Here is a 26,660-nt window from a genome sequence, read left to right on the forward strand (position 1 = left end):
CTCTGATTTGTAAGAATTTCCCAAGTTGGTTCTTAGGCTCCCTCACTTTTTGCATCTAGGAGGTCACTGGCAGGATTCATAGTCTCACCTGTGAACACTCAAAGGTAGGGTTGCCATACATTTTGCTCTTGCTTTTACTTCCTTTGCCTAACATGAGTAATGATATTAGTGAATGGCTTCATAGACTCTTCTTCTATCTTTGCATCTTTAAGGAGCATGTTTCTGGTTTGGGTCTGGTCTGGACAGTATGGAAAATTATGAGTGATTATTTGCATCTCAAAAGTTGTCCCTCTGTCGCAGTCAGGTAAGCCCCTTCAATGTCCTGATTTTCTTCTCTCCTGAGTGCATGACCAGTTCTGTATTTTGTGGGGCTCAGTGTAGAATAAAAATAGAGCACTTCTTATTGGAAAATTAAGAACTTCAAGATAGGCATAGGAGAGCATTAGACTAAGAGCAGGGCCTTTCCAAGCCTGAGGCCTTCCTGAGAACAGGGCCCTGTGAGACTACACAGGTGACTTACCCATGAAGCCAATCCTGCCTGGAAGGCAGGGGTGGTAAAGACCTTTTGAATCCTGTAGGCTTGGATTAGAGGTTTACCCTTGAAAATTACTTTTCTTGGGGGAGAAGTATATGATATAGAGGACATAGGAGCTTATTAGATCATTAGGGCCACATTAGTTTGATGGTTTCCAGGAACCAGAACCAACATTTCAGCATCCCGCATAAGGACTGACTACCTAAAATTTTTTTATTGAGATATAATTCACATATCCCCAAATTCACCCTTTAAAAGTGTACAGCCCAGTGGTTTTTTTTTAAATTTTTATTTATTTACTTATGATAGTCACAGAGAGAGAGAGAGAGGCAGAGACACAGGCAGAGGGAGAAGCAGGCTCCATGCACCGGGAGCCCGATGTGGGATTCGATCCCGGGTCTCCAGGATCGCGCCCTGGGCCAAAGGCAGGCGCCAAACCGCTGCGCCACCCAGGGATCCCCAGCCCAGTGGTTTTTAGTATAGTCACAAAACTGTGCAACCTTCACCACTATAGGATTTTCATCCCCCAAAATTAACCCCATATCCATTAGTAGTCACTTCCCATGCACTCCTGTCCCTATGGATTTGCCTGTTCTGGACATTTCATATAACTGGAATTATACAATATGTGGCCTTTTGTGTCTGACTTTTTCACTTAGCATAATGTTAAGGTTCATCCGTATTGTAGCATTTATCAGTATTTCACTCCTTTTTTATGACAGAATAATATTTCATTGTAAGGATGTACCATATTTAGTTTATCAATTTATCTAATGATGGACATTTAGGTTGTTTCAACCTTTTGGCAATTGTGAATACTGCAGCTATAGTGAACATTTATGTATACTATATGCAAATAAATATGTACCAGTGTACAAATGTAGTTGTGCATATGTGTACAAGTTTTTGTGTGAACATATGTTTTCAACTCTCTTGGATATATACTTAGGAGTAGAATTTCTGGGTCTTACTGAAACTCTGTGTTTAACTTTTTTTTTTTTTTAAGATTTTATTTATTCATTCATGAGAGACACAAAGAGAGGCAGAGACATAGGCAGAGGGAGAAGCAGGCTCCATGCAGGAAGCCTGATGTGAGACTCGATCCCAGGACTATGGGATCACGCCCTGAACCAAAGGCAGACGCTCAACCACTGAGCCACCCAGGCATCCCAACCTGTCTTTTTATTATAGCCATCCTAGTGCGTGTGGTTTCTCATGGTGGTTTTGATTTGCATTTCCCCAATGACTAATGATGTTGAACATCTTTTCATATGCTTCTGAACCATTTGTATGTCTTCTTTGAAGAAATGTCTATTCAGATCCTTTGCCCATGCTACAAACATGGTTAAAACTTAAACACATTTAAAACTGGATTGTCTCTTTTATTGTTGAGTTACAGAAATTCTTTTTATATCCTGAATATTAGATAAATGATTTGCAAATACTCCTATTCTGTAGGTTGTCTTCTCACTCTCTTGATAGTGTACTTTGAAGCATAAACATTCTTTATTGTGTTGAGTCCAATTTATCTCTTTCTTTCTTTTGTTGCTTGTGCTTTTGGTTTTGTAACTAAAAAACTCTTGCCTGACCCAAGTTCATGAAGACTTATTCTCACATTTTCTTTTAAGAGTTTTACAGTTTTAGCTCTTACATCTCGATCTTTGATCAATTTTGAGTTACTTTATGCATATGGTGTGAGGTAGAGGGCATGTAATTTTAATTCCCTCTCAGCCTCTCAATAATCACCTACCATTTGGTAAATTCCCCAACAGCGGGGCAGCCCCGGTGGCGCAGCGGTTTAGCGCCGCCTGCAGCCCAGGGCGTGATCCTGGAGACCTCGGATCGAGTCCCACGTCGGGCTCCCTGTCTGTGCCTCCGCCTCTCTGTCTCTGTCTCTATGAATAAATAAATACATAAAAAAATCTTTAAAAAAATAAAATAAATTCCCGAACATCTCTACGTTTCAATGTCCTCATTAATAAAATGGGAATAATCATAAGGTTATGGTGAAGATAAAGAGAAAATGTATGTAAAGCACTTAGCAAAGCGCTTGAAGCGTCCTAACTGCTCAATAAGTGCGGTAATAACAATGGTGAATGCTCTCCTAGAGGAGGTACCACAGAAATGGGCAACCTGCTTAGTCGGCCCGGAGGAGCAGATCTGTCGTGGATAGACCATGGCCTCCCCTCACCTCTAAGGGTTGGCAAAACTTCTAATTCCCGAGCGCATCCCGGAACTACTGAAAAGAAGGAGCCCCGGGGGCACAGAAGCTGCGTTTGTATCAACTTGCCAGGGCCGCGTGTGGGGCGCGGTGACGGGACCGCGCCGGCAGCGCCGCCTTTGGCCTGCAGGGGGCGACCGAGGGACCGGGGCGGCCACGGCGCCTGCGCGAAGCCCACTCCTCGCCGGGCCGCCCCAGCCGGATCCGCCCGGCTCAGCTGACAGCTCCCTACGCGGAAGAGGCGGTGCGAGCCCTGGTTGAGCCGGGCGTCTCCGGGCCGGCCCGGCGGTGGCGGCGAGGGGACCCGGGCTAGGGCAGAGGGCGGAACTTTCTGGCTCGGCACGGCGGAGTGGCCGGAAGGTACGGTGTGGACCGCGCTCCGGGCGCGCGAGGCGGAGGAGAGCGGCCTGGCCGGGACTGCTCGGCGGGCCCGAGCCCCCCCGATTGCGGACAGGGCGTCCCCAGCCGGGCCCGGCCGAGATCCCGCCACCCCCCGGGGGCGCTCCGAGGGGCAAGGGCAAGGTCCAGGCCCTGCTCGCTGGGGACGGCGCTCTCGGCGCGCGGGCGCTGGGGCAGGGAGCGAGGCTGGGGCCGGGGCTGGGGCTGGGGCCGGGGCTCGGGCTCGGGCTCGCCGGCCGCCCCGCCTGCAGGTGAGTCGCGCCCACGACGACTCAGCACGCCGGGTCGTGCGCGGGGGCACAGGCGCGGCGGCGTGCTGACTCGGGAGCCGGGGCCGACCCCAGCTCTGCAGTTTGCACCGTGTGGCCTGGGAGGAGGAGGAGGATTTCCCGAGGCCGGAGGGGAACCCGGCGGCCCAGGGCTTCCGTCGCCCGGGTAGCCGCCTCCCGTGGGCCAAAGCCAGTATGAAACCCGAGGTCTGCCTCTCGTCTCGTGGCGCCGGGGTTTGTTCTTGCTCCTGGGTCTGAACCCAGATTTAGTTCTATATTAGCGGTGTGACCTTGGGCCGGAAAGAGACTTAAACTGCCCTTTTTTCTCATCTGTGTAATGGAAATATTAAGAGGGACTTGCTTCATGGGGCTGTGGGAATCTAACAGGAGTTGATACGTTTAAAGGGCTTAGCACAGTGCCTGACTCACGGAAAGAGCCCCCTGAGTGTTACTTTTCTTCGTGTAACTGTGACTCCTGCTTCTAGTGGGTTGTGGCAGAGCAGCCCCTGAGCCTTACACTTCGGGTCCCCAACTCAGCACACTGCATCTCACGCCAATTCAGTTAACGGTGTTTTGTTTTGTTTTTTAATCCAGTGTCAAACACTAGGCACTGGTAGATGCTGAGACCAACACACAGATGCAGAAGACTTGATCCTTGCCCTTACGGAGCTAATTAATGGAGTCTGATAGTGCAGGTTCTTCATAAACCGCTCAAATGCAAAGTGGGATGTGCTAATGCCCTAGGAAAGTTACAGTAACAACAACAACAACAACAACAAAAAGCTTGCTGGATTTTGGAAGGCATCATCTCTAATTGAAAATTTCCACATAGAATAGGGGTTTGGGACATGAGCCTTAGAGGCCGAGTGGATAAAAATGAAAATGAAATGTAGGTCTGCCATGTGCATTAAGGGACTGGGACCTGATGGCAGGCAGCCTTAGAAGCTGGGGTGTGGTGGGGTAGGTATGAGGAGCTATTTAAGGGAAACACTGGAAAAAAAAAAATAAGGGAAACACTGCTTGGATTAGAGCTTCTCAGTCCTAGGCACACTTAGGAATCATCTGGAGAGCTTGGAGAACTACTGATGGCTTGATTTAATTGCTCTAGAATATGGCCTAGGTATTGAGAGTTTGAAAAGCAGCTCCCCAGGTGATTCTAATGTGCAGACAAAATGGAGAACACTGACCTAAAACCAGAATCATTATAAATTCATCTTTCACCCTGTTTATAAATGTTTAAACAGGAAGAAACAAAATTATATTGTCACCGGGCACTAGGTCTGGTAAAATTGTTTAAGTAAAATAGTATAGAAGGACCTAATATAATATACAGTAGGTGCTCAATAAATGTGAATTGATTCCAAATTTCATTCTTAGTTTATTTGGGAGTCACACATCTGAGAATCTGGTTTCAAAATTACTGTTTTGTATGACATTTTTGCATGTGACTTCATAGTGTTCTTAGGTTTCCCCATAACCCATCTATGGACCACCTTCCTTTTCCCCCTTATTTCTCGTTGAGAAGTCTGGCTCTAAAACTTTCAGAATAGAACTAAAAACTTGTTTTAAATATCTTTCTGTCATGGTTAAATTGACCTAATGTTGAATATCCCTAGCAGGATTAATTTATTAGCAGGTAATTCATTAGTAAGAAATGAAGAAATAGAAGAAGCTGAAGAGGAAAGAAGAAACAGAAGCAGACCCAGGAAGATGTTTAGGTGTTTGTTATGGGACTTGATGTGCTCACTTCCCATATGACCTTGGTATTCCACCTCGGCTCCTCCCAGGGCTGAAGGCAGTCAGATAAGGCTTGTCATTGCTGATGACTTGCAAATACCCCTTTAACCACGTGGCTCAATTAGGCTTTCCTAAAGAAATACACAGCTGTAGATTGGCATTGACTATATGTCAGGATGTATTTGACTTAAGTGGTAATAACAGAAATTCAGAATTTAAATTTGGAGATTGAGGGATCCCTGGGTGGCTCAGTGGTTTAGCGCCTGCCTTCTGCCCAGGGAGTGATCCTGGAGTCCCACATCGGGCTCCCTGCGTGGGGCCTGCTTCTCCCTCTGCCTGTGTCTATGTCCCCCTCTCTCTCTCTCTCTGTCTCTCATGAATAAATAAACTTTTAAAAAATCTTTAAAAAAATAAATAAATTTGGAGATTGTCCTAACTCCATGTTTTGTTTTTTGTTGTTTTTTTTTTTTTTTTAATTTTTCTGCAGATGGCAGGATTTCTATAGTATCTCTAGTATGAGTTCCAGATCTTGGCCTTGTATCCAACAGTATCAACAGTCTCAACACCACCTTCTGGAGAATAAATGGGATTTGCATGAATTCCAAATTTTGAACTGAAAAACAGACTGCAGTGTTAATATCCTTTTCTTCTGGTTGTTAATAACAGGTACTAACCTCAATGGAAATATGTCACCGTGTTCTATTTGGGATAGGGATGAAGCTTAAGCAAAACCATGATCCTCTGTTGGCAAAAAAAAAAAAAATTGAAAACAATCATTTTATATAAATTTGTTCAAATTTTATAGTGTCACCTTTAATAATGTCTTAACTTTTCAGTTGTATACATTTCAATTTTTAAAAAAAAATCTTATTTATTTTTATTTATTTATGATAGTCACAGAGAGAGAAAGAGAGAGGCAGAGACATAGGCAGAGGGAGAAGCAGACTCCATGCACCGGGAGCCCGATGTGGGATTCAATCCCAGGTCGCCAGGATCGCACCCTGGGCCAAAGGCAGGCACCAAACAGCTGTGCCACCCAGGGATCCCTAATTTAAAAAAATTTTTGAAGGCATATTTGCAAATCCACTTAATAGTCCAATATTTTAATTGACAGATCAGTAATTTTTTGTTTTAATGAATTTTTATAGATTCTCATTACATATTTTTCTGTATACACATTATCTGAAATTGTGGTGCATCTTTCAGTTGCTGCACTTAAAAAGCATCAATTTTACATTTTAATTGTAGTATATTTTCATTCCTACTTTTGCCTAAAATAATGGTAAGTCTTAGAATTGTTTTGACGGACTCTGGTAGTATTTTTAAAAATTTAACGTTTCTTTGCTGCATCCTTAGTTATCTAACCCTCTCCTGTAGTATCTGCCCCTGAAATGTTCTCTAGAACAGGGTGCTCTCAACTGGGAGCAGTACCCCTTCTCTGCACCCCTGGTTGGGGAAGCACATTTGGCTATGTTGAGGGGGAGGCATGCTGTTGGCATCTAGTGGGTTGAAGCCAGGGATTCTAGTACACATCCTGTAATGCACAGGACAGCCTCCCACCACAAAGAATTATTTGTTCCCGAGTGTCAAGAGTGTTGAGGTTGAGAAAACTTGCCCTAGAGGTTTCTGTACATTTAAAAAACTCATTGATTTTTAGGAAGATATCACATGTATTTTAGTCTTCTGTGAGCAAGGCACTTAGCTAGATTTGGTGGGCAAATCAAAATAATTTGTGATTTGTCTTTTTTTTTTTTAAGATTTATTCATTTATTTGAGAGAGCGCACGCACAAGCAGGAGAGGGAGAGAGAAACTCAAGCCAACTCTACATGGAGCATGGAGCCTGATGCGAGGCTTGATTCCACAACTCTGAGATCACTACCTGAGCTGAAGTCAAGGGAGTCTGATGCTTAACTGACTATGCCACCCAGGGACCCCAATGATTTGTCCTTTTTTTTTTTTTTTAAAGATTTTATTTATTTATTCATAGACACAGAGAGAGGCAGAGACACAGGCAGAGGGAGAAGCAGGCTCCACACAGGGAGCCCGATGTGGGACTTGATCCCAGGTCTCCAGGATCACACCCCAGGCTGCAGGCGGCGCCAAACCGCTGCACCACCGGGGCTGCCCTGATTTGTCCTTTTTAAAAAAAAAATTTAAGGGCGCCTGAGTGGCTCAGTCAGTTGAGCATATGCCTTCGGCTCAGGTCAATGATCCCGGGTCCTGGGATCCAACCTCATATTGGGCTCCCTGCTAGGTGGGGAGTGTGCTTCTTCCTCTGCCCTTTCCCTCTGCTCGTGCTTTCTCTGGCTCTCTCCCTCTCTCTCTCAAATAAAAAAATAAAATCTTAAAGTTTTTTTAAATCATGCTTTTTTTTTCTATAATTTTTTTTTAAGATTTTATTTATTTATTCATGAGACACACAAAGAGAGAGGCAGACACAGGCAGAGGGAGAAGCAGGCTCCATGCAGGGAGCCTGACGTGGGACTCGATTCCGGGTCTCCAGGATCAGGCCCTGGGCTGCAGGCAGCGCTAAACCACTGAGCCACCTGGGCTGCCCTAATTCATGCTTTTTTTTTTTTTTTTTTTCTAAATCAGTGATATTTAACTGATGAAGGCAGCAGTTAGAAGCACCACAACCGTCATTTTTGAAAAAGTTATTGCTATTGCAATGCTACTGGAATATTAGATATGTCTATCATATCTAGTTTAGCAGAAAAGTGGAAATATGGAAATAGTGATTAATTCTTTGCAGTTGTTTGTAAGGAACTTTACCTTTCTTTTTTTTTTTTTTTTTGGTGCCACTAGGCTTGTCCAAACTCTGTGCCTTTTCTGTTCTTAACTAATTTCAATGATTATCTTCAGCTCTTCAGAAAATTAAATGTCGTCAGAAGATCGAGAAGCTCAGGAGGATGAATTGCTGGCCCTGGCGAGTATTTATGATGGAGATGAATTTAGAAAAGCAGAGTCTGTCCAAGGTGGAGAAACCAGGATCTATTTGGATTTGCCACAAAATTTCAAGATATTTGTGAGCGGTTAGTTAATAATATTCTCTTAAACAGATTTTTATAAATGTTATTCTCAATTTCTTAGTGTACCTCAAACTTACTATCTTGTGTTTGTAGGCATTAGTGATAGATGGTAGTACTACAGACTTAAGGCATGTTTCTGTTTTAATTGAAAATTGGACTGAGAGTAAATAGTTCTCAATTTGATTCGCCTTTTGACCACCGAATTGGGATATTATCCTGCATATTTCATGCATTCTAATTTTCTAACTAGCAGTTTATCAGCTATGAGTCATTGGCTGTTAAATAGGGATAATAAAAGAGAAAATGACATAATGTATGTAAAAATGCTTGGAAAGTTTTAAAGTCCCGTGGTGGTTGTTAATATTGTTTGGTTTCCAGAATCATTTCAACTACCATAAACCTGTGACATATGCTGTTATTCTGTGACCTTTTGCTTCAGAAAAAAAAAAAAAAAACCAAACTACTTTTGATACAAACGTTCACAGAAGACTTTGATGCACACTTTCTCAAAATGTTTCTACTATAAAGGCATTGAGTAAAGAAAGTAAGTGTGATTTTTTAAATGAAACTTTGATTACGAGAATGTTGTGTGTTGTATCTTGCCCTCAAGCCTGAGATCATTGTGTTGGCACAAATTCTCCCAAGTATGATTCATGAGTAGTTGGCACATGCTGCTCTAAGTAGGTCATGGCTCTTTAATAGAAATAAACATCCTTTTCTCTAGATTGTGTCTGTAATCATCTACTGTAAAACAACAGAAGAAAACATTGTTTATTACTTATTAGCTAGTGTTAGGAATTGTACTCAAAAGTATACACGAGAATAAGTTATGTGTCTTCAGAAATATCATGGTGCTTAATAGATTTTTCAAGGACTTACGATTTTTTTTTTTAAAGGTGGTGGCTATGAAGTTAAAATAAGGAAATAGAAACTGCTTTGGGGGAGGGTTCTTCTCCCCTCAACTAAAGCATTAGTCCTTCTTGAGCACTGTTCAACAGTAATGGACACTCAAGTGTTGACCAGCTGATTCTTTCTAATCTTTGTTTTTGGTTCAGGCAATTCAAATGAGTGTCTCCAGAATGGTGGCTTTGAATACACCATTTGCTTTCTGCCTCCACTTGTGCTGAACTTTGAACTGCCACCAGATTATCCATCCTCCTCCCCACCTTCATTCACACTTAGTGGCAAATGGCTGTCACCAACTCAGGTTAGACCCGAAACTTAATTTCTCCTATCCGTTTTTAGAAACTTAAAAAACCATCTTTAATTGAAGACTATCTTGATGATCTTGAATTCATTGCATGAAGAACAAATGGCTTTGGTTTTGTAATTTTTTTTCCCTGTGCCTTCATGAATCCTAATGGTAATGAATTGAAAGTGTTTGGTGTTGTAGAAAGGAATGACATTAATTAGGATGACTAGTCATTATGAATTGCAGTAGGAATCATTTTTAATCAAGTATATATATATATATTTTCCTTATCTTGCTATTTTTCCACTTAATCTGCTTTGTAATAGAGATTATAAGGTCCTCCTAATTTTCCTTAGATGTTGGTATTACTTTTTTCCCTTAGTTTCTTACCATTCCTTAAATGAAGATTTAACTATAATTAGGAGGACTAAAATTGAGCTGATGTAGTTAGAATAAACACATTTCCTAAGTCAACATAATAAGCACTTTTATTTTTAGAGATCTGTGTATTAATAACAAATGTTGACTGGTCTCCCACAGATGTAAATGTACACAAATAGAAATGCATAGGATTCCTATATTTCCTATTTCACAAGCCCTGTATTATGAAGCCTTCATTTCCTCTGGCTTACATATCCTTTCATAGTAATAGCCTCAGCTCTTGATTGAGACATAAATATGACTTGAAGGTAATATAAAGTACTCTGGGATAGATAATGGATCAATAGCAGCTACTTCTCTAGAAGTCGTGATGAAGATTGATAGGCTGATGTATATTAAGACAAAAGCTGTCAGAGTTACTTGACCTCAAGGAACAGCTTGTCAGTTTTTCCCTTTTGATCATGGAGTTTTCATTCCACCCCACTGACCAGTCTAATCTTTCAGATGAGAGTGCTTTTGTAAAATTGAGCTTATGATTTAAAAACAAAATTAAATTTTAAGTTAGGCTGATACATGTCTAATAAAAAAGGAATATTACCTAGCATTCTGATATCTGTGCCAGAGGCAATACATGTAATATAGTGAATTATTTGCCCAAGCATATCAAGGCTGTTTGACATTTAGATCACTGAGAGTTGACTAAATTATTTAGATACTGATAATCTCATTTCTTCAGAGAGCTCTTGATACTTTATATCCGTACATGTGTGTACATGGATACACACAAGCACAAACAAGGACAGATTCACTGTGTGTGTGGTTGCAGTTTCAGATTCCAGCCAAGTAGCATCTACTTACTGCTGGCTTGTGGGAGTGTGGGAAAGGAGAGTTGTTCATTATTTTATGTGTTACAGCTGAAATTACAGTAGGATTCTCTATCAGATGCATTCTTGTAATTGATGTTTTAATTGGCCTCCTATTCCTTCCTGGTTCAATTCTTGTTTGCTGGACCCTGATTCCTTGGCATTGTGAATCTCACTTCTTTGTTGGACTTGGTGGCTCAAATAGTACTCAGAGCTCTCCTTTTAGTATTTATTACATTTTACACATTTCAGCAAGTTTCTCAGAAGTATGATGATCTTATAAGCATATTCATGTCAGTGTGAAAAAGTATTTTGCACGGTATTTAACGTAGTAAGTTTTTAAGATCAGGAAGTGTTTAAGTTTGTCCCTGTGTAGGGTGTGGTAAATGGCACTACACAGAGCAAGGAACAGAAAATGTGGTCTTACCACTTGTTATTTAAATTTACAAAATTTGTCTGCATCTGGAAGGCTTATTTTTTCTGTTTAGCTAAAAAGAAAAGCTGCTTATAATTCCTGAGCTCTACTTACCAATATTTTACATTTCTAATGGAAAATCCTCTTATATTTGCCTTTCAAATTGAACAAACCACCTTTAAAGAGAAAAGTCAGAGTAGTCTAAACTTTGGTTGCTTAGCTTAGGAAGTGTAAGCTTTCCCTATGGCAGCAAAACCCTGTTGAGAGCTTATAATCAAGTCCAGGTTCCATATCATTTTGTCCCCCTCCATTAACCAGGATCTGGCGTAAGCCCAGATTGCTTAGTTAACACTAGCTTGTAAATCTGACTAACAAGGATTCTGAGGTTGGATTCTGTTAGAATCTTTCACATGAGTTGGCTTTTTGTTAGGACTGAAAAAGTTAGAATTAAAAAGTTGGGTGATATTATTAAGCTGCTCTAATCATTATGTAGCATACCTATAGGACTAGGACTCCAAAGGATAGAAGTAGTTCATTTTAGGGTTGTCTGGGTGGCTCAGTGAGAAGGATCTGCCTTTGGCTCGGGTCATGATCCTAGGGTCCTGGGATTGAGTCCCAAATCAAGCTCTCTCTCCACAGGGAGCCTGCTGCTCCTTCTGCCTCTCTCTCTCTCTCTCTCTCTCTTTGTCTCTGTCTCTCTTTCTCTCTCTTTCATGAGTAAATAAAATCTTTTTTTTTAAGTGGTGCATTTTAGAGTCACATCTCTTTCTCCTACATGAGAATATGTATCAATACTTGAACAACCAAGAATAGAAAAAAAATCCTCCATTTCAGCTGCTCATGTGTAGACCTATACTCTTAGAGCGTCCTGCCATTTCTCTTGTTTTCAGGATACTCTTTTTAGCTTCTGACTGTGTGTTCTGCTGTGACTCAGTGTTGTTGAATAGTGTAAGAAGTGCCCCAGTAAGAATATTGGTGTTTTTTACAGCACACTTTATCAGAGCAGTAAAAAAAAAAAAAAAAAAAAAATTATGTTAGGAATTGTAAGGGCTTCACTTAGAAGTTAAAAAGATTGCAAGAGAAATGAAGAGTTGACAGTATGATCATCTTTCCATGCTCACTAGCACCCTCCTGTGCTCTCTCCTAGCTCTCTGCTCTCTGCAAGCACTTAGACAACCTATGGGAAGAACACCGTGGCAACGTGGTCCTGTTCGCTTGGATGCAATTTCTTAAGGAAGAGACTTTAGCATACCTGAATATTGTCTCTCCTTTTGAGCTCAAGATGGGTTCTCAGAAAAAGGTGCAGAGAAGGACGGCTCAACCCTCTCCCAACACAGAACTAGATTTTGGAGGAGCTGCTGGATCGGATGCAGATCAAGAGGAGGTTGTGGATGAGAGAGCTGTACAGGATGTGGAATCGTTGTCAAGTCTGATTCAGGAAATCTTGGACTTTGATCAAGCTCAGCAGATAAAATGCTTTAACAGTAAATTGTTCATGTGCAATATCTGTTTTTGTGAGAAGCTGGGCAGTGAATGCATGTACTTCTTGGAGTGCAGACATGTGTACTGCAAAGCCTGTCTAAAAGACTACTTTGAAATCCAGATCAGAGATGGCCAAGTTCAGTGCCTCAACTGCCCAGAACCCAAGTGCCCTTCGGTGGCCACCCCTGGTCAGGTAATCCTCTACTCTGCTGATAGCTGCCTCCTGATTCTCTTTCATAAAGGGAGGCATCTTCTCAGCAATTTCCTTGATGGGGCTCATCAGGGTAGGGTGAGGCCTTGAAGCCTGCCCACCTGCAGGTAGTTTCAATATGTCCATCAAGAATGCCTTGGTCTTCCTCAATGATTGAAGCAAATGTAAATACTTCCTTTGCCGGCCTGGGCATGAGCAGTTCTTGGCAGGGATGAGTGTCAGAAAAATTACTGTAAAGTGTTCTGTTGAGTTACTTGCTTATCTGCTGGATTCCATCAACCCTGGAGAATCAGTAACCCGCCTTTATGTGACGTTGGGATCTGAATGGTTAACAGAATCAGGGACAGCGTATTTAGTTTGACTTTTCTAATCAACTTTATTAAGCCGTAAATGTACCCATTTAAAGTGTACAGTTTGCTTAGCTTTGACACATATATAGGCCCATGTAGCCACCATCTCAATCAAGGTATAGTCTCAGCCACATTTGGTTTGTTTTTGAAGTGAGACAGTTTTAGTTCATGTGCATCTAGTTAGCACCAACATTTTAAGGATCTCCTCAGAATCAGAACTGGCTGGGAAATCATCACATTTATGTGTTTTATATTCCCTCCAGGTCAAAGAGCTAGTGGATACAGAGTTATTTGCCCGTTATGACCGCCTTCTCCTCCAGTCCACCTTGGACCTGATGGCAGATGTGGTGTACTGTCCGCGACCGTGCTGCCAGTTGCCTGTAATGCAAGAGCCTGGCTGCACCATGGGCATCTGCTCCAGTTGCAATTTTGCTTTCTGTACCTTGTGCAGATTGACTTACCATGGGGTCTCTCCATGTAAGGTAACTGCAGGTAAGTTGTAACTGTGTGAACTCGATCCTTCTAGCCTCTACACACCACCACTCCTCCCACCCCTCTGCCCCAAGAGAAAACTAACATTTTAATCCTCCAGTTTGAAAGTGTTCATTCAGCAGATTTTTTTAAAAATTTTTTCTCCCGTTTTCTTTTCTTTTCTTTTTTTTTTTTTTAAAGGTTTTATTTATTTATTCATGAGAGACAGAGAGAGGGAGAGAGGGAGAGAGGCAGAGACACAGGCAGAGGGAGAAGCAGGCTCCATGCAGGGAGCCCGATGTGGGACTCAATCCTGGGGCTCCAGGATCATGCCCTGGGCTGAAGGCAGGCACCAAACCACTGAGCCACCCAGGGATCCCCTCAGCAGATATTTTTGTTTCAGTTATTGTCCTAGGCTCTGGAGATACCCTCATGGAATTTATATTTTAATGGCAGAGATAGGCAAACAAAATAAAAAGAATATTAGATGGTTGTAGGTGCTGTGGAGGAAAAAAATAATAAACCAGGGACAGGATATGAAATGTTCTGAAGGGGAAGTGGTTTGGGATTTTACTTAGGGGAAAAAAGGGAAGACTTCAGTGGCAAAGTGGTTTGAATAAAAGGCTTGAAGGAACCAAGGAAACAAGCCATGCAGATAGCCAGGGGGAACATGCCAGAAAAGGAATGGCAAGCTAATTTCTGTCTATGAACATGGGATAATGTAGCTTCAAGTTAACAAATCAGACTGTCTTAGCTGCTACTCTTTTTCCATGGCACCTATGTCTGATCAGTCATCAAGTTCTTTATCATTGAGCCCAGGGAAGCCACAGAATGTTCATCAACACTTAGCGCTTCAGAAAGCCACCATTTATTGAAGCGGGTACAGGAGGTGCAACTATTTGCTAATTCTGATCTAATAAATAAGGACTGAGAAATCAGGCCTCAGACCTCAGTTTAACTAGATTTCATGGGTTAGTTTTTTTCAGGCTAGCAGGGGTAATGATAATAGCTATTTCATAGGGTTATTTGAAGGATCAAATAAACTATCGTAGTGCTACTTGAAGCTCGTATTTTTACACTAGTCTGTGATAAAAGAAATTGAGAGTGAGAGCTAGAAAGTTACAGTGATTTCACAAAATAATTTTATGTCAGATCTAATAAAAATTTAAGCTTTGTTTCTTGTTTTTAAAATAATTTTTCTAATAATTCATTTGATTATATTTTGCAAAAGTTGGTCCCTGATAGGCAGGAGGAATAGGTGGCGGCAGGTGTGTGTGTGTGTGTGTGTGTGTGTGTGTGTGCGCGCGCGCGCGCGCATGCAGAAAACTGGTTTTTCACCATAAACAGTTTGAGAACTGGGCTGATCCATTTAAAATGCAAAATGTTAACCATTAATGCCATTATTACTATAGTTACTATAGCAGAGTGTTATTATCTCCCAAGAAAGTAACCCTAAGAGGAGAATGACTGGATTCTTCCAGTTGCCTAGAGCAGAGTCTTGTAGTGGATATGGGCAGATGGGATGGAGGATTCACCAGAGTATAATATAAGCCTTTGCTTTAGACTTCTATAACCTTATCTTGAGAGGCTGAAGTACATTTTAGGTGTTTCATAGCATTTGTGGAAGAAGTCAGAGAGGCTTGGGGACTTTAACAAAATTAAGAATTCCTTTCTTGGGATGCCTGGGTGGCTCAGTGGTTGAGCATCTGCTTTTGGCTCGGGTCGTGATCCCAGGATCCAGGATTGAGTCCCACATCGGACTCCCTGTGAGGAGCCTGCTTCTCCCTTTGCCTATGTCTCTGCCTCTCTCTCATGAGTAAATACTCATGTCCCTCATGAGTAAATAAATAAAATCTTAAAAAAAAAAAGAATGTCTTTCTGTATCTGTCTCTGTAGATCTAGCCATAATTGATATTATTCTATAAAATACATGAAATACTAACAATTATTTTGAGAACATTAGAGCAATAATCTTTGAAATTCTCAAGAAATCTGGGAACACAAAAATGCTTTGATTTTTTTTTTTTTTTTTTTTTAGAAGGATAAAAATGACAAGATAAAAAGGTACGTGTCTGCTACATCTAAGTAGAGGTGATGGAGCCATGGAATGCACAGTACAGAGAAAGAAATCTTCCCCCCAAAGATCAACTACATAAAAAGGGAGTCAGACTAGTAAATAAAATAATTAGAACAACGTTGAGAGAGGTCTTCAATTAATCTTGTTGAAAAATTAAGGTGATAGAATGTGAACAAAAGTTTTTGTCTATAAGTAAAGCCCTTGAGAATGGCTGCCTGCTGCAGCTGAGTTAAGTGATAGAACAGTGCAGTGAAATTGAAAAATATCAGCGGAAAGGTTGAAAGGAGGAACTTTACCTGTGGGTGGTAAATTTCAGTCACTGACTTTTTTTAATCTACAGAATTGAATAGTCTTTGCTCTTAAGCCAAAGATGCTTTGTTTATTTGGTAGGCCTTGTTATTGTCAAGTGTGAATGATGCTGACTTCGTGGAAAATCAGTGTGTGTTTCAACCTGTGACTTCTAGCTAAATCAGTCTTTAACTGTATGCTACTAGTTGCTCAAACATGTCAACATTAATAAGTCAGACTCAACAAAAAAGATGACCTCTTATTCTAATGCCTTGAGCAAGTCCCACTTCTCTAGCTAGAGCATTCTTTTATATTCTTTGTCATTTGTACATGTAATATTTTTACCTACTTAGTTCTAACCTAAATATGCCTTTTTCTGGATTCTGTAATGAGTATTTTAATTGAGTTATAGCCTGCTCATAAGTTTTTAATAACTAAATATTGTCATTAATTGGTTCTTTCACATGTGGTTGTTCCCTTGGACATTTAATTTGTTTGCCATTGTTATGTGCATCTCCATGCATATAACTTTACTTTAGATTATTTCCTCGTGATTAAACTTCCAGTAATAGCATTATTGAATAATCAAAGGTTATAACCATTTTTTAATGGTTTTTAGTCAGCTTTGGAAAGTTATATAAAAGTTAATTTTCCATTTCACTTTCCAGAGAAATTAATGGACTTACGAAATGAGTACCTGCAAGCAGATGAGGCCAATAAAAGATTTTTGGAACAGAGGTATGGTAAGAGGGTGATTCAGAAGGCACTGGAAGAGATGGAAAGTAAGGAATGGCTAGAAAAGAACTCAAAGAGCTGCCCATGTTGTGGGACTCCCATAGAGGTAAAGGTTTGGGCCAGATTTGGCAGACAGACTTACAAGCTTGTTACGATTGCCTTAAGAAGCCTATTAATTTTATGACTAAGAAAACACATTTATTAAGCTTTCTTACTTATAAAATGCAAATTCACTACCAAATATTGTTAATGATCCTAAATGTATGTAGACTTACCTTTTTAAATGCTTTCATAGAGTGAAAATTGGGGATCCCTGGGTGGCGCAGCGGTTTGGCGCCTGCCTTTGGCCCAGGGCGCGATCCTGGAGACCCGGGATCGAATCCCACGTCGGGCTCCTGGTGCGTGGAGCCTGCTTCTCCCTCTGCCTGTGTCTCTGCCTCTCTCTCTTTCTCTCTGTGTGACTATCATAAATAAATAAAAATTAAAAAAAAAAAAAAAAAAAATTTTATTCATAGAGTGAAAATTGTCCTCACATTGTATTCACATCAAATTTGAATATGTTATGGAGAGCCCTAGTGGAGCTACAATGAACTCTTAACTCATCTACATGATAAAAAAAAAAAATCAAGCTTGACTTCTTAGAACTATTTATCCTGGAAATTAACACACCTGCTTATTAAGAAGTATACACTTAGGAAATGAAGACATTTTCCTGTTAGTCTGAGCCAAAATAGACATTTAATTAAATCTATTGCTTCTTGACAAAATCGTAATATGTTTTAAAATCAGAATATAACTTGGCATTTGATGCTCCTGTTTTAATCCATTGTATCCTAACTGAACCAAGTGGTGGTTCCCCAGTTACTTTGTTAAGGAAACTGGCATTGTGTTTAACCACTTTAGGCATGCCTCGGCACGTTACAGTGGAGGATTTGGTACCAAATGTTTACTTAGATTTATGTAAAAAGTTTAAAGTCACACATATTAAACCCAAACATTTTTTTAACCCAAACATTTTTAATATTAATTTACAAGTTCAGCTAATATTATACATACTTGGTTTGAATCTACTATTCATCGAAAAGATTTTGTGAAGTATCTAGTTGTAGGTACACCTGCTAAATATTTTCTGTATTTCACTTGTAAAGCAACAGAGTAAGCATGTAATAGTCCCTGCATGAGGAAAAAGGAAGAGACTGGGAGACCATTGTACTCAATCTTTTTAGCATGTGCTTTTCTCTTTTGTTTTTATAGCCTTGATATTTTTCTCTATCTTTCCCACCAGAAATTAGATGGATGTAACAAGATGACATGTACTGGCTGTATGCAGTATTTCTGCTGGATTTGCATGGGTTCTCTCTCTAGAGCAAACCCTTACAAACATTTCACTGATCCTGCTTCCCCGTGTTTTAATCGGTATGTATACACAGTCCAGTCCCCTTGGTACTTCATTTGTGGACCACTTTGCTTAGAGAATTCTCTTACATATTTTTTTTCATGTATGTGGACTTTCTATTTTCTTGAAAACGAGTTAATGATGAAAAATGTGCTGTCTGGAAATTTTATTTTTTATCCGCCTCAATTTTTTATAGTGAAACTGTTCAAACATACAGAAGAGGTGAAAGTTGAAAGAGTATGATTAGTAGGATACCATCTATGAAGATGAACAAGTGATAATAAAATTCTTCTATATAACAAGAATATTTAAAGAAATTTAATGATGATGGCATATTTTAATGTAATAAACATATTTAAGGATGCCTGGGTGGCTCAGTGGTTGAGCATCTGTCTGCCTTTGGCTCAGTTGGGTGATCCCGGAGTCCCAGGATCGAGTCCTACATCAGGCTCCCCTTGGAGAGTCTGCTTTTCCCTTCACCTATGTCTCTGCCTCTCTCTCTGTGTTCTCATGAATAAATAAACCATATTGAAAACTTCCCACTTATCCCTGAAAGTATCTTTTAAAGCTGTTTTACTGAACCAGGATATAATCAGGTTCAAACATTTTACTTGGTTCTGTCTCTTCAGTATCTTACTATAGAAGAGTTTTGCCCACCTTTTTTCCTCTATGTTAAGGAAAAACATGTTTCCTCTATGTTGACACTTTAGAGAGTCCAGGCCACTTGTCCCGTGGAGAACAGCTTGATTTCTAGAGTTTTATTTCTCCCTGTTGTCTTTTTGTTAGTTTCTCTGTCCTTAGTTTCTCTGTCCTATTTCCTATAAATTGGAAGTTAGATCTAGACTGAGTTTGAATAGATTTAGAGTCACATTTTTGACAAGAATACATGAGGGTTGATGTGTACTTCTTATTGATCACATTAGGTCCATAATGTCAGGCTGTCCCAGGTTAGTATGCTGCTCAGTTCTATTTGCTACATTGTAAATGTAAGTTTTCTTTTTCTGTTATTAGTAAGTAATCTCTGGGGTGGTTTCTTGGCACAGTGTGAATATCCTGTTTTTTCAACAGCTCTGATTTCAACATCAGCTGATGATTTTTGTTAAAAGACGTCTGTATAGTATCTACAATCATTGATGTTACTAAATTATAAGAGAAATTGAAGAAATAGGATCTTTCCATGAGCCATTATAAATCTAGTGTTGAAATTGCATAAATTTCATTTTATTTTTTTAAATTGCGTAAATTTTAGGTAACATGGGAAAGTAAAACAAATTGGCAGCTATAAAACATACTGTTGGAGAGTGCAAGGACAATGAAACAGAGAGTATAGTGACTCACATGTAATAGAGTAATGGTGGTTTGAAAGAATTCCCCCTTCTAGATTGCCTGACTCCCCAATCCTGGCTTAATTCCATCTACTGTATATGTGTACACTGAGTATCAATTTTTTGATACCCATTTTCCGTTATTGTTAATTCTTGGCCCTAGAGAATTTGGATCTGAAAAGGGCTATTCTTGGAAACTTTAAGACAGCTTATTCAGGGGCGCTTGGATGGCTCAGATGGTTAAGCATCTACCTTCAGCTCAGGTCACGATCTCTGGGTTCTAGGATCAAGCCCCATGTTGGGCTCCCTGCTTAGTGGAGAGCCTGCTTCTCTCTCTCCCTCTGCCTGGTGGTCCCCCTGCTTGTGTGCTTGCTCTCTGTCTCGCTCTCTCTCAAATAAAAAAATAAAATACTAAAAAAAAAAAAAAAAACTTGTTCAAAGGGAGCCATATTTCAGCCCTCCTTGGTGTAGTGATTAAAGGAAAGGAAAAGATGGGGATCCCTGGGTGGCTCGGTGGCTTGGCGCCTGCCTTTGGCCCGGAGTGTGATCCTGGGGTCCTGGGATCGGGTCCTGCGTCGGGCTCCCTGCGTGGGGCCTGCTTCTCCCTCTCCCTGTGTCTCTGCCTCTCTCTCTCTCTGCATCTGTCATGAATAAATAAATAAAATCTTAAAAAAAAATAAATAATAAATAAACACATAAATAAAGGAAAGGAAAAGATACACATGTTATCAGAAGAATGCAGAAAGTAATTTTGAGAAAAGGAAAGAGATGATACTAAGTTTTTCCCAAGTGCCTATAAATGTACCTTATTTTATGCTTCTAGGTTGTTCCATGCTGTGGATGTTAATGGAGATATTTGGGAAGATGAGATTGAAGACTAGTTAACTCCTACTGCTCAAGATAAGGAAGTGGAATGGTTTGCCCTAATCTTTTGTCGAGTACAGAAAATAACTGCAGGATATTTAGGGTACCGTTAATTCACTCTTCCTTTGTAGAAGATGTGGAAGAACAAGGTTTATATTTTCGTGTGGTACTACTGATTAAGGCACATTCATATGTTTTTCATTGTAACATAGAGAAAATTATAAGCCAAAGGTTCAGAAAATGAAAACTAGAGAATATTAAATACTACAGTGTGCCCGAAGCTCTGAATAGTTAAAAAATAAATATTTATTTTCTTCCCCAAGCTTTAGGTAAGGAAAGGAGTCAAGAGTTAAAGACCTTTTTACCTGAAAACATCCCTCTAAGACATGTGGGAGTCCCCTCAGTATTACTCCTTAAAACTGGGATGGGTAGAAAGAAGCCTTATTAAAATTGTACTGAGAGCCTGATCTCATTAACTCCATGTTACATTCCTTTCAACCTAACTGCCAAGTTAGTATTCTTTGGAGGAAGCCCTTTATTCTGTAACTGATTGGATGGCCCAATGTCATTTTGATCTACTGCTTTTCAGAATAGAAATTTATAGATAATTTGAAAAATATTTTTAATGCCACAAACACTGTGGGTCACCTGGTATTTATTAGTGGTGTGCAGTCCACTGGTTTTGAGCCAAGTCTAGAATTTCATGACACTGGCCCAGAAGAATTTGAGTCCCATTCAACTCTTCGGGGCTGTAGAGCCTAGATGCAAGATGACTTGTCTTTGCTACCTTTTTGTTCTACATTCTCTCCCTTTCCTCTTACCCTACCTTCCATCAGTGAGGACAATTTTAATATTAACTCCAGCAGCTCATATTTTTATTTCTGCTGAAGTAAGAGAAAGCCTAATATATTCCCAAGCTGAACAAGCTGTACTTTCTTTAATTACCTCCATTTTGAACTCCATACCATTGTAGTTCCAGCCTTCATTTTCTGAATTCTTTTTAAAGGTCTTTTCTAATGAGCTATGGAAATTTGGCTTCCTACCCCTTTTTGTAACAGCACTGTTTTGGGGGATAATTTTGGCTTAATTCCTAGATCCCTGTTTCTGGGTTTTGATGGCTTTTTGAAAAATTGTCTTTTCTTATGGTTTGGTGAATGGTTTGGTAGCAAAATAAGATTTTTTGAAAAAGAGGACAAGAGGGATACAGCTGCAGCTGTGAACAGTTCTTTTTTCCCAAATTGTCATTGAAAATTGGGGAATCACTTTTCACCATTTTATGCGTGTGTATCCAGAGTCAGCAGGGACTGTTTCTGGATTGTCAATGAGGCTGCTTAATCTTAAAAATAAAAATAATTTAAAAATTGTCTTATAATTAGAGCAGAGTTTCTGCTACTCTGTTGCCAAGGCATCTGATCACATTTTTAAAAACAATATGGCATGTAACACGTATTCTTAAAGTGAGCAGAAAAAAGTCATGGAATAGCATTTCTTCTCTTAACCAGACTCATGACTGAACCTAGCTTTTAGTGCCTCTATTTTGTTTGGACCATATGGCTCATGAGCTTTCATTTTGCACATTTTATATAAGAACTAAAGAATAAGTTGAATAAGAAATGGAAATTAAAATAGTTATACACAATACACCTAAGAAGAGTGGCTCTGTGATTGAATAGGAATTCAGTTGAAAAATTTTTTTAAGTAGTAGCCACTCAGAAGTTCCCCAGTTCATGGACTAGTTGGTATTTGCTAGAGGTTATTTTATTATTTTAGGCTTTTGCACATTATGTTGATGACATAGTGGAAATAAGAAAGCTTCATAATGAAGGTTTGCGAAAGAAATGGGATATTTCTCTTTCTTGATGATTTTAAAAAACACAAGTGGTTAGTCTCAGACTTGTTTGTTCATCTGAATGTTTCATCCTTTTTCCTTAATTTCATCCTCTTTCCTGCCATTTTAACAAAGACAATAGGGCTTGTGAAGTCTTAATTTTGAGACATGAGTTATGCAGTAATTTTAAGATGGCATAGTTTTGGCTAGAACACTTTTGTCTCTGAGTAAAATGAAAAATTGGCTTAACTCCCTGAATGCCCTATGAAATGCCTGGGTTTATGGAAGGTTGGTATATCAAGAAACTATATAATAGAACAAAGAGTTTTATACCTAGTTTAATTTCATGAAGGCTCCCCCCCCTCCTTTCTTTTTTTCACAATTGGGCCAGGATTTATCCTACATTGACATGAACCTCATGTGTTCTCTTGATGAAAGCAAGAGAGCCAAGGATTCCTGTGTTATAGCAGTTTGTAACTGCCAGTTCATCATGCTGAAAATTGTAGTTTGAAAAGGCTACGTCTTTTGATTTAAATAAAAGGTTTGAGTCTAGAACAGATAGTTAAAAATAAGTTACTAAATAACTTTTAAAGTCAAACTAGAACTTTTGTGACTTTTAAAGCTTAGGATTGAACTGACTTAAGAGCTCACTTTTGTCCACCGAATTGTGCATCTTGTTTATTTTTTTAAGCAAACAGTTTTAGAAGTTTCAGATTTACAGGAAAATTGCAGAGATAGTACAGTGTTCCCATATGTTCCATGTTTCCCCTATTACTTGACATCTTACATTAGAATAGTAAATTTGTCACAATAATGAACAAGTATTGATACATTATCAGCAACAAAAGTCCACACTTTATTCATATTTTCTTTGTTTTTTTCCTGTTGACCTTGAGCTATTCCTGGGTCCTTTCCAGAATACCACACATTACATTTAGTTATCATGTCTTCTTAGGCTTGTTTTGGCTGGCCCAGTTGTACCATCCATTTTTATTGTTAGTATTATTTAAACATCCTTTAGATCTTGATGTACCTGGATTGGTCAGGAGCTGAAAACCTTTTATGGAAGACTGATGACCTAATCCTAGCAGGCTCAGCAAATTATTGAATGTATGGTGTTTTGTTTGTTTTGTTTTGTTTTGTTTTGTTTTTTTGTATGTTTGTAGTTTTAAATCAGTTATTGCTCAGGACACTTCACTGGCTTTGTATGGAGTTTTTAGTCCATATACTCTTATGGTTATTTTCCTACTCAGCTTCATGAGGAAATTCTCAAACTGGATGGTTTTTGTTGTTGTTTTTTAAAAGATTTAATTTTAAGCAATCCTACACCTAATGTGGGGCTTAATCTCATTACCCCAAGATCAAGAGCCACACACTCTCCTGACTGAGCCAGCCAGGCACCCCTGCAAGGTCATTTTTTAGTAGTAGAGGGTTCTAGTTTACATTAGAAATCTCTTAATATACTTCATTTTTATATATTTATTTAGGTTAAGAAAAAAGTAGAGTTAATTAGATGGTATATTCATAACACCATTCATGTGGCTGCCTGCTTTGAAAGGAAATTTTGGAAATCCCAAGTATTAACTTTGTCATAAGCGTGACCAGCAGGTGGCAGCAGTTCCCATGTTATAAAAATGCAATAAGATGGTATTTTATTTTGTTACAGAAACAGGTTTATTTGGGGGATTTTAATTTTCCTTCTTGTGTTTCATCATAGTCTGCTATAAGCACTGGTAGGTAGAATGGCATCTAATGATATTAGCAAGGCAGGAACAGCAGTATTGCCAAAAACTGTAAGGCCACTTAAAACTATAGTTGACATTCAATTGTTACATGGGAAGTGTCGCTCCTGATAGTAACACTTGTCTCCATCCACTGAAGTAAACAAATTAAGTTATATCTGATGCATGCCCCTAAGTATGACAGACTAGTCATTATACTGTGATACCTTCAGATACTGGGTAAAAATAGCCAAATAATCTGCTCTCTGAACTTTGGCTCAATAAAAAAATCGGCCAGCAAAACGGACTGAGGCTTTGTGGTCAGAGAGCTGGCTTTGAGGATGTTCTGACCAATGTTAATGATAATTACCAACTTTTAGCATTCACAGTCTAGTCTTTGCATAATTAGATCTCCTAAAGATTTACCACTCAAAGGTACTTTGGAGAGGATTGTGCACATTGAAAACACAGTGAGATTCTGATGCCAAAGTTATAAATACAAAATCAGTATAGTTACTTAATTTCCTTGCTTGGATCTTTTTTTTCCTTTCCCTTCATTGAATCAAACAAACTAAACTAGTATCGATGTAATGTCAATGCATAGAAATTCAAAAGATTGTCTTACTGTCATTCCTGTTCTATTTCTTGTAGTCTGCTGTATTTCCTGGTATTCATTCACTTACTTAACATATTTCTTGCATACCTCATGATGGGCCTTACTGTTTTTCTGGGTCCTGAGAATGTAGCAGTTAATAAAACAGACATCTTTTTCCTTATGCAACTTAAATTCTGGTGGAAGGAGACAGACATTGAGGAAACAAGATGGGTTATCAGAAGTCAAATGCTATGGAGAGAAGTTAGGGGAGGCAGAGTGTGATGTTGGAATTTTAAAGAGTGTAGAAAACTTCATCAAGATAGCAGTTGTACAAAGGCTGAGCAGTATGGGAGTGTACCATGTGAGCACCTGGGAGAAGAGTCCAGATAGAGCAGCAAGGGCCAGCGCTCTTGGAGTGAGAGCATGTTAGAGGGCTCCAAGAAGAGCATGGGAGCCAGTGAGAGCTAAAGTAGACTGAGGAAGGGAGAGTAGTGAGAGGTTGGACAGTGGAGGCAGACTGCTTGACCTTTGGATTCTACTCTGAGATAGAAGCCTTTAGAGGGCATTGAGCAGAAGTGTGATAGGGTCTTAGATTTTAGGAGAGCATGTGAGCAAAAGTAGAAACAGACCAGTTAGGAGACTAGTAACTCAGGTGACGAGTGGAGGTGGCTTGGCCCTCTGTGCCAGCACTTGGAATCCTGATGAGTGGTCAGATTCTGTACTTAACCTTGAAGATAAAACTTCAAGGATTTACTAATAGATTGCATGTATAATATGAGAAAGTGAGGCATCAGAGTTGATTTCTAGCGCTTTTTGTCTCAGTAATTGAGACAGGAAAAGCTATAGATGGCAGAGATTTGCTGGTGAAGATCAGAAATGTATTTGTGGATAGAAGAGTTTGAGGTGCCTGGCAGTGATCTCAGTGGAGATGTTGGGTAGGCAGTTGGGTGTTGTAGTCTGGAATTCAATGGCGTCTTGGCCTGAAGATGGAAACATGGGAGTCAATGTATAGATGGAATGTGAAGCCATGAGACTGGATGAAATTACTAAGAGAGTGAGTTATATGGGAAGAAGAGGTCCAAAGACTGAGTCTTGGAGCCCTCCAAATGCCAAGAGTTCAGGGTGATGTGAAGGACCCAACAGAAGAGACAGCAAGTGACCAGTAAGGTCAGAAAAATCAGAGTGTGATGTCTTGGAAGGCACGTCAAGTTTGAAGGAAGGAGTGGTCAGCTGTCAGGTAGTGCAAATAGGTCAAGAGATAGGAGCTCAAAGCATTGACTTAGTGATCATTGTGGCCATTGGTGACTTTGACAAGTGTCAAAGTGACAAGGGAGGTGAAAATCTAGAATATATTTGAGAAAGAATGGGGTATCCTCACAATAAGAAAAAATGCTGAACAAACAAAATCAGGTTTTCTTCAATCCATCAAAGAAAAGAGGTCACCGGGCGAGCCACCACAAAAACTAGAGAAAAAAAATGCAGAAAATACAGATCTGTTCACCTAAAGGAGAAGCTGCTAGAGCCAATTTTCAGGATTGAAGTGAATTACTGGGGGCTGAGTGTGGACTTGCTTGAGAGTTTAAAACTCCTAGGAGTTACTCTATGTGGTCTCCCACACTGGTGGGATTTATCTCCAGGAGCTTCCCCAGATTCTCAATGTAAAGATGGCAGAAAAATCCCCTTCTGCAAGGTGGAGGGGGAAAGTAGCCATTTTAAAATACACCCCGAATTTTCTGTTTCCATGGCAGAAGGCCGCCCTCAAGCGGAACTGCTTTGCTAGAGTCTTCTCTGACCTTGGAGAAGGGCACTTGGATGGCTTAAGCCCCCTTTAGCCTTCCTGTCTCATATAAGAAAAAAAAAAAAGGGCTAAGGCACTTCTGAAGATCTTGGCCCAGGGACTCTAGCTCACTAAAAAAGATAAAACAGATATAAGATATAGAATAATTCTCCCTAATACCCTACCATCAGTAGAGCTCTAGTATTATAACATAGATTACAGCTTTTAAGAAAACTGCAAGACACAGACTCTATTTCAAGGAGTTTCTAGGGAAACCCAAACATAGAAAGGGAAGACAAAAACAAGGACACAGCAGACATTGCTAGTCATGTAAACATAAGACCTCACGCCCAAGGCCCACTGACTTCAGTTCCTGTTCCCCAATATATATCATGTCCAGCTTCCATTCTTGTATAAAAAGTATACAAGGATGCTAAGTAGCAAGAAACAAAGTCTGATGAAACAAAGCAAGCATCAGAACTAGACTCAGATACAGCA

At 39.8% G+C, this 26,660-nt stretch overlaps 1 protein-coding gene across 8 annotated transcripts; it reads left to right on the plus strand.

Annotated features, from left to right (window-relative positions):
- Positions 1–26,283, plus strand: RNF14 (ring finger protein 14). 8 transcript variants are annotated; one of them, XM_038530463.1, is made up of 10 exons: positions 85–104; positions 213–304; positions 5,649–5,827; positions 8,025–8,194; positions 9,247–9,398; positions 12,190–12,717; positions 13,349–13,577; positions 16,590–16,762; positions 17,942–18,072; positions 20,201–26,283. In XM_038530463.1, the coding sequence occupies exons 4-10, from the start codon at positions 8,041–8,043 to the stop codon at positions 20,256–20,258; spliced, it is 1,425 nt and encodes a 474-aa protein (XP_038386391.1). In that variant the 5' UTR covers positions 85–104; positions 213–304; positions 5,649–5,827; positions 8,025–8,040; the 3' UTR covers positions 20,259–26,283. The 8 variants fall into 8 exon arrangements, with proteins under 8 accessions (XP_038386392.1, XP_038386391.1, XP_038386395.1 ...); XM_038530464.1 differs by lacking the exon at positions 213–304 and having other exon boundaries at positions 1–104; XM_038530467.1 differs by lacking the exons at positions 85–104; positions 213–304 and adding an exon at positions 2,954–3,116 and having other exon boundaries at positions 5,649–5,797; positions 8,012–8,194.
- Positions 26,284–26,660: the final 377 nt, after the last annotated feature.

The sequence above is a fragment of the Canis lupus genome, chromosome 2 (assembly GCF_011100685.1).
Source record: "Canis lupus familiaris isolate Mischka breed German Shepherd chromosome 2, alternate assembly UU_Cfam_GSD_1.0, whole genome shotgun sequence".
Taxonomy (NCBI): Eukaryota; Metazoa; Chordata; class Mammalia; order Carnivora; family Canidae; genus Canis; species Canis lupus.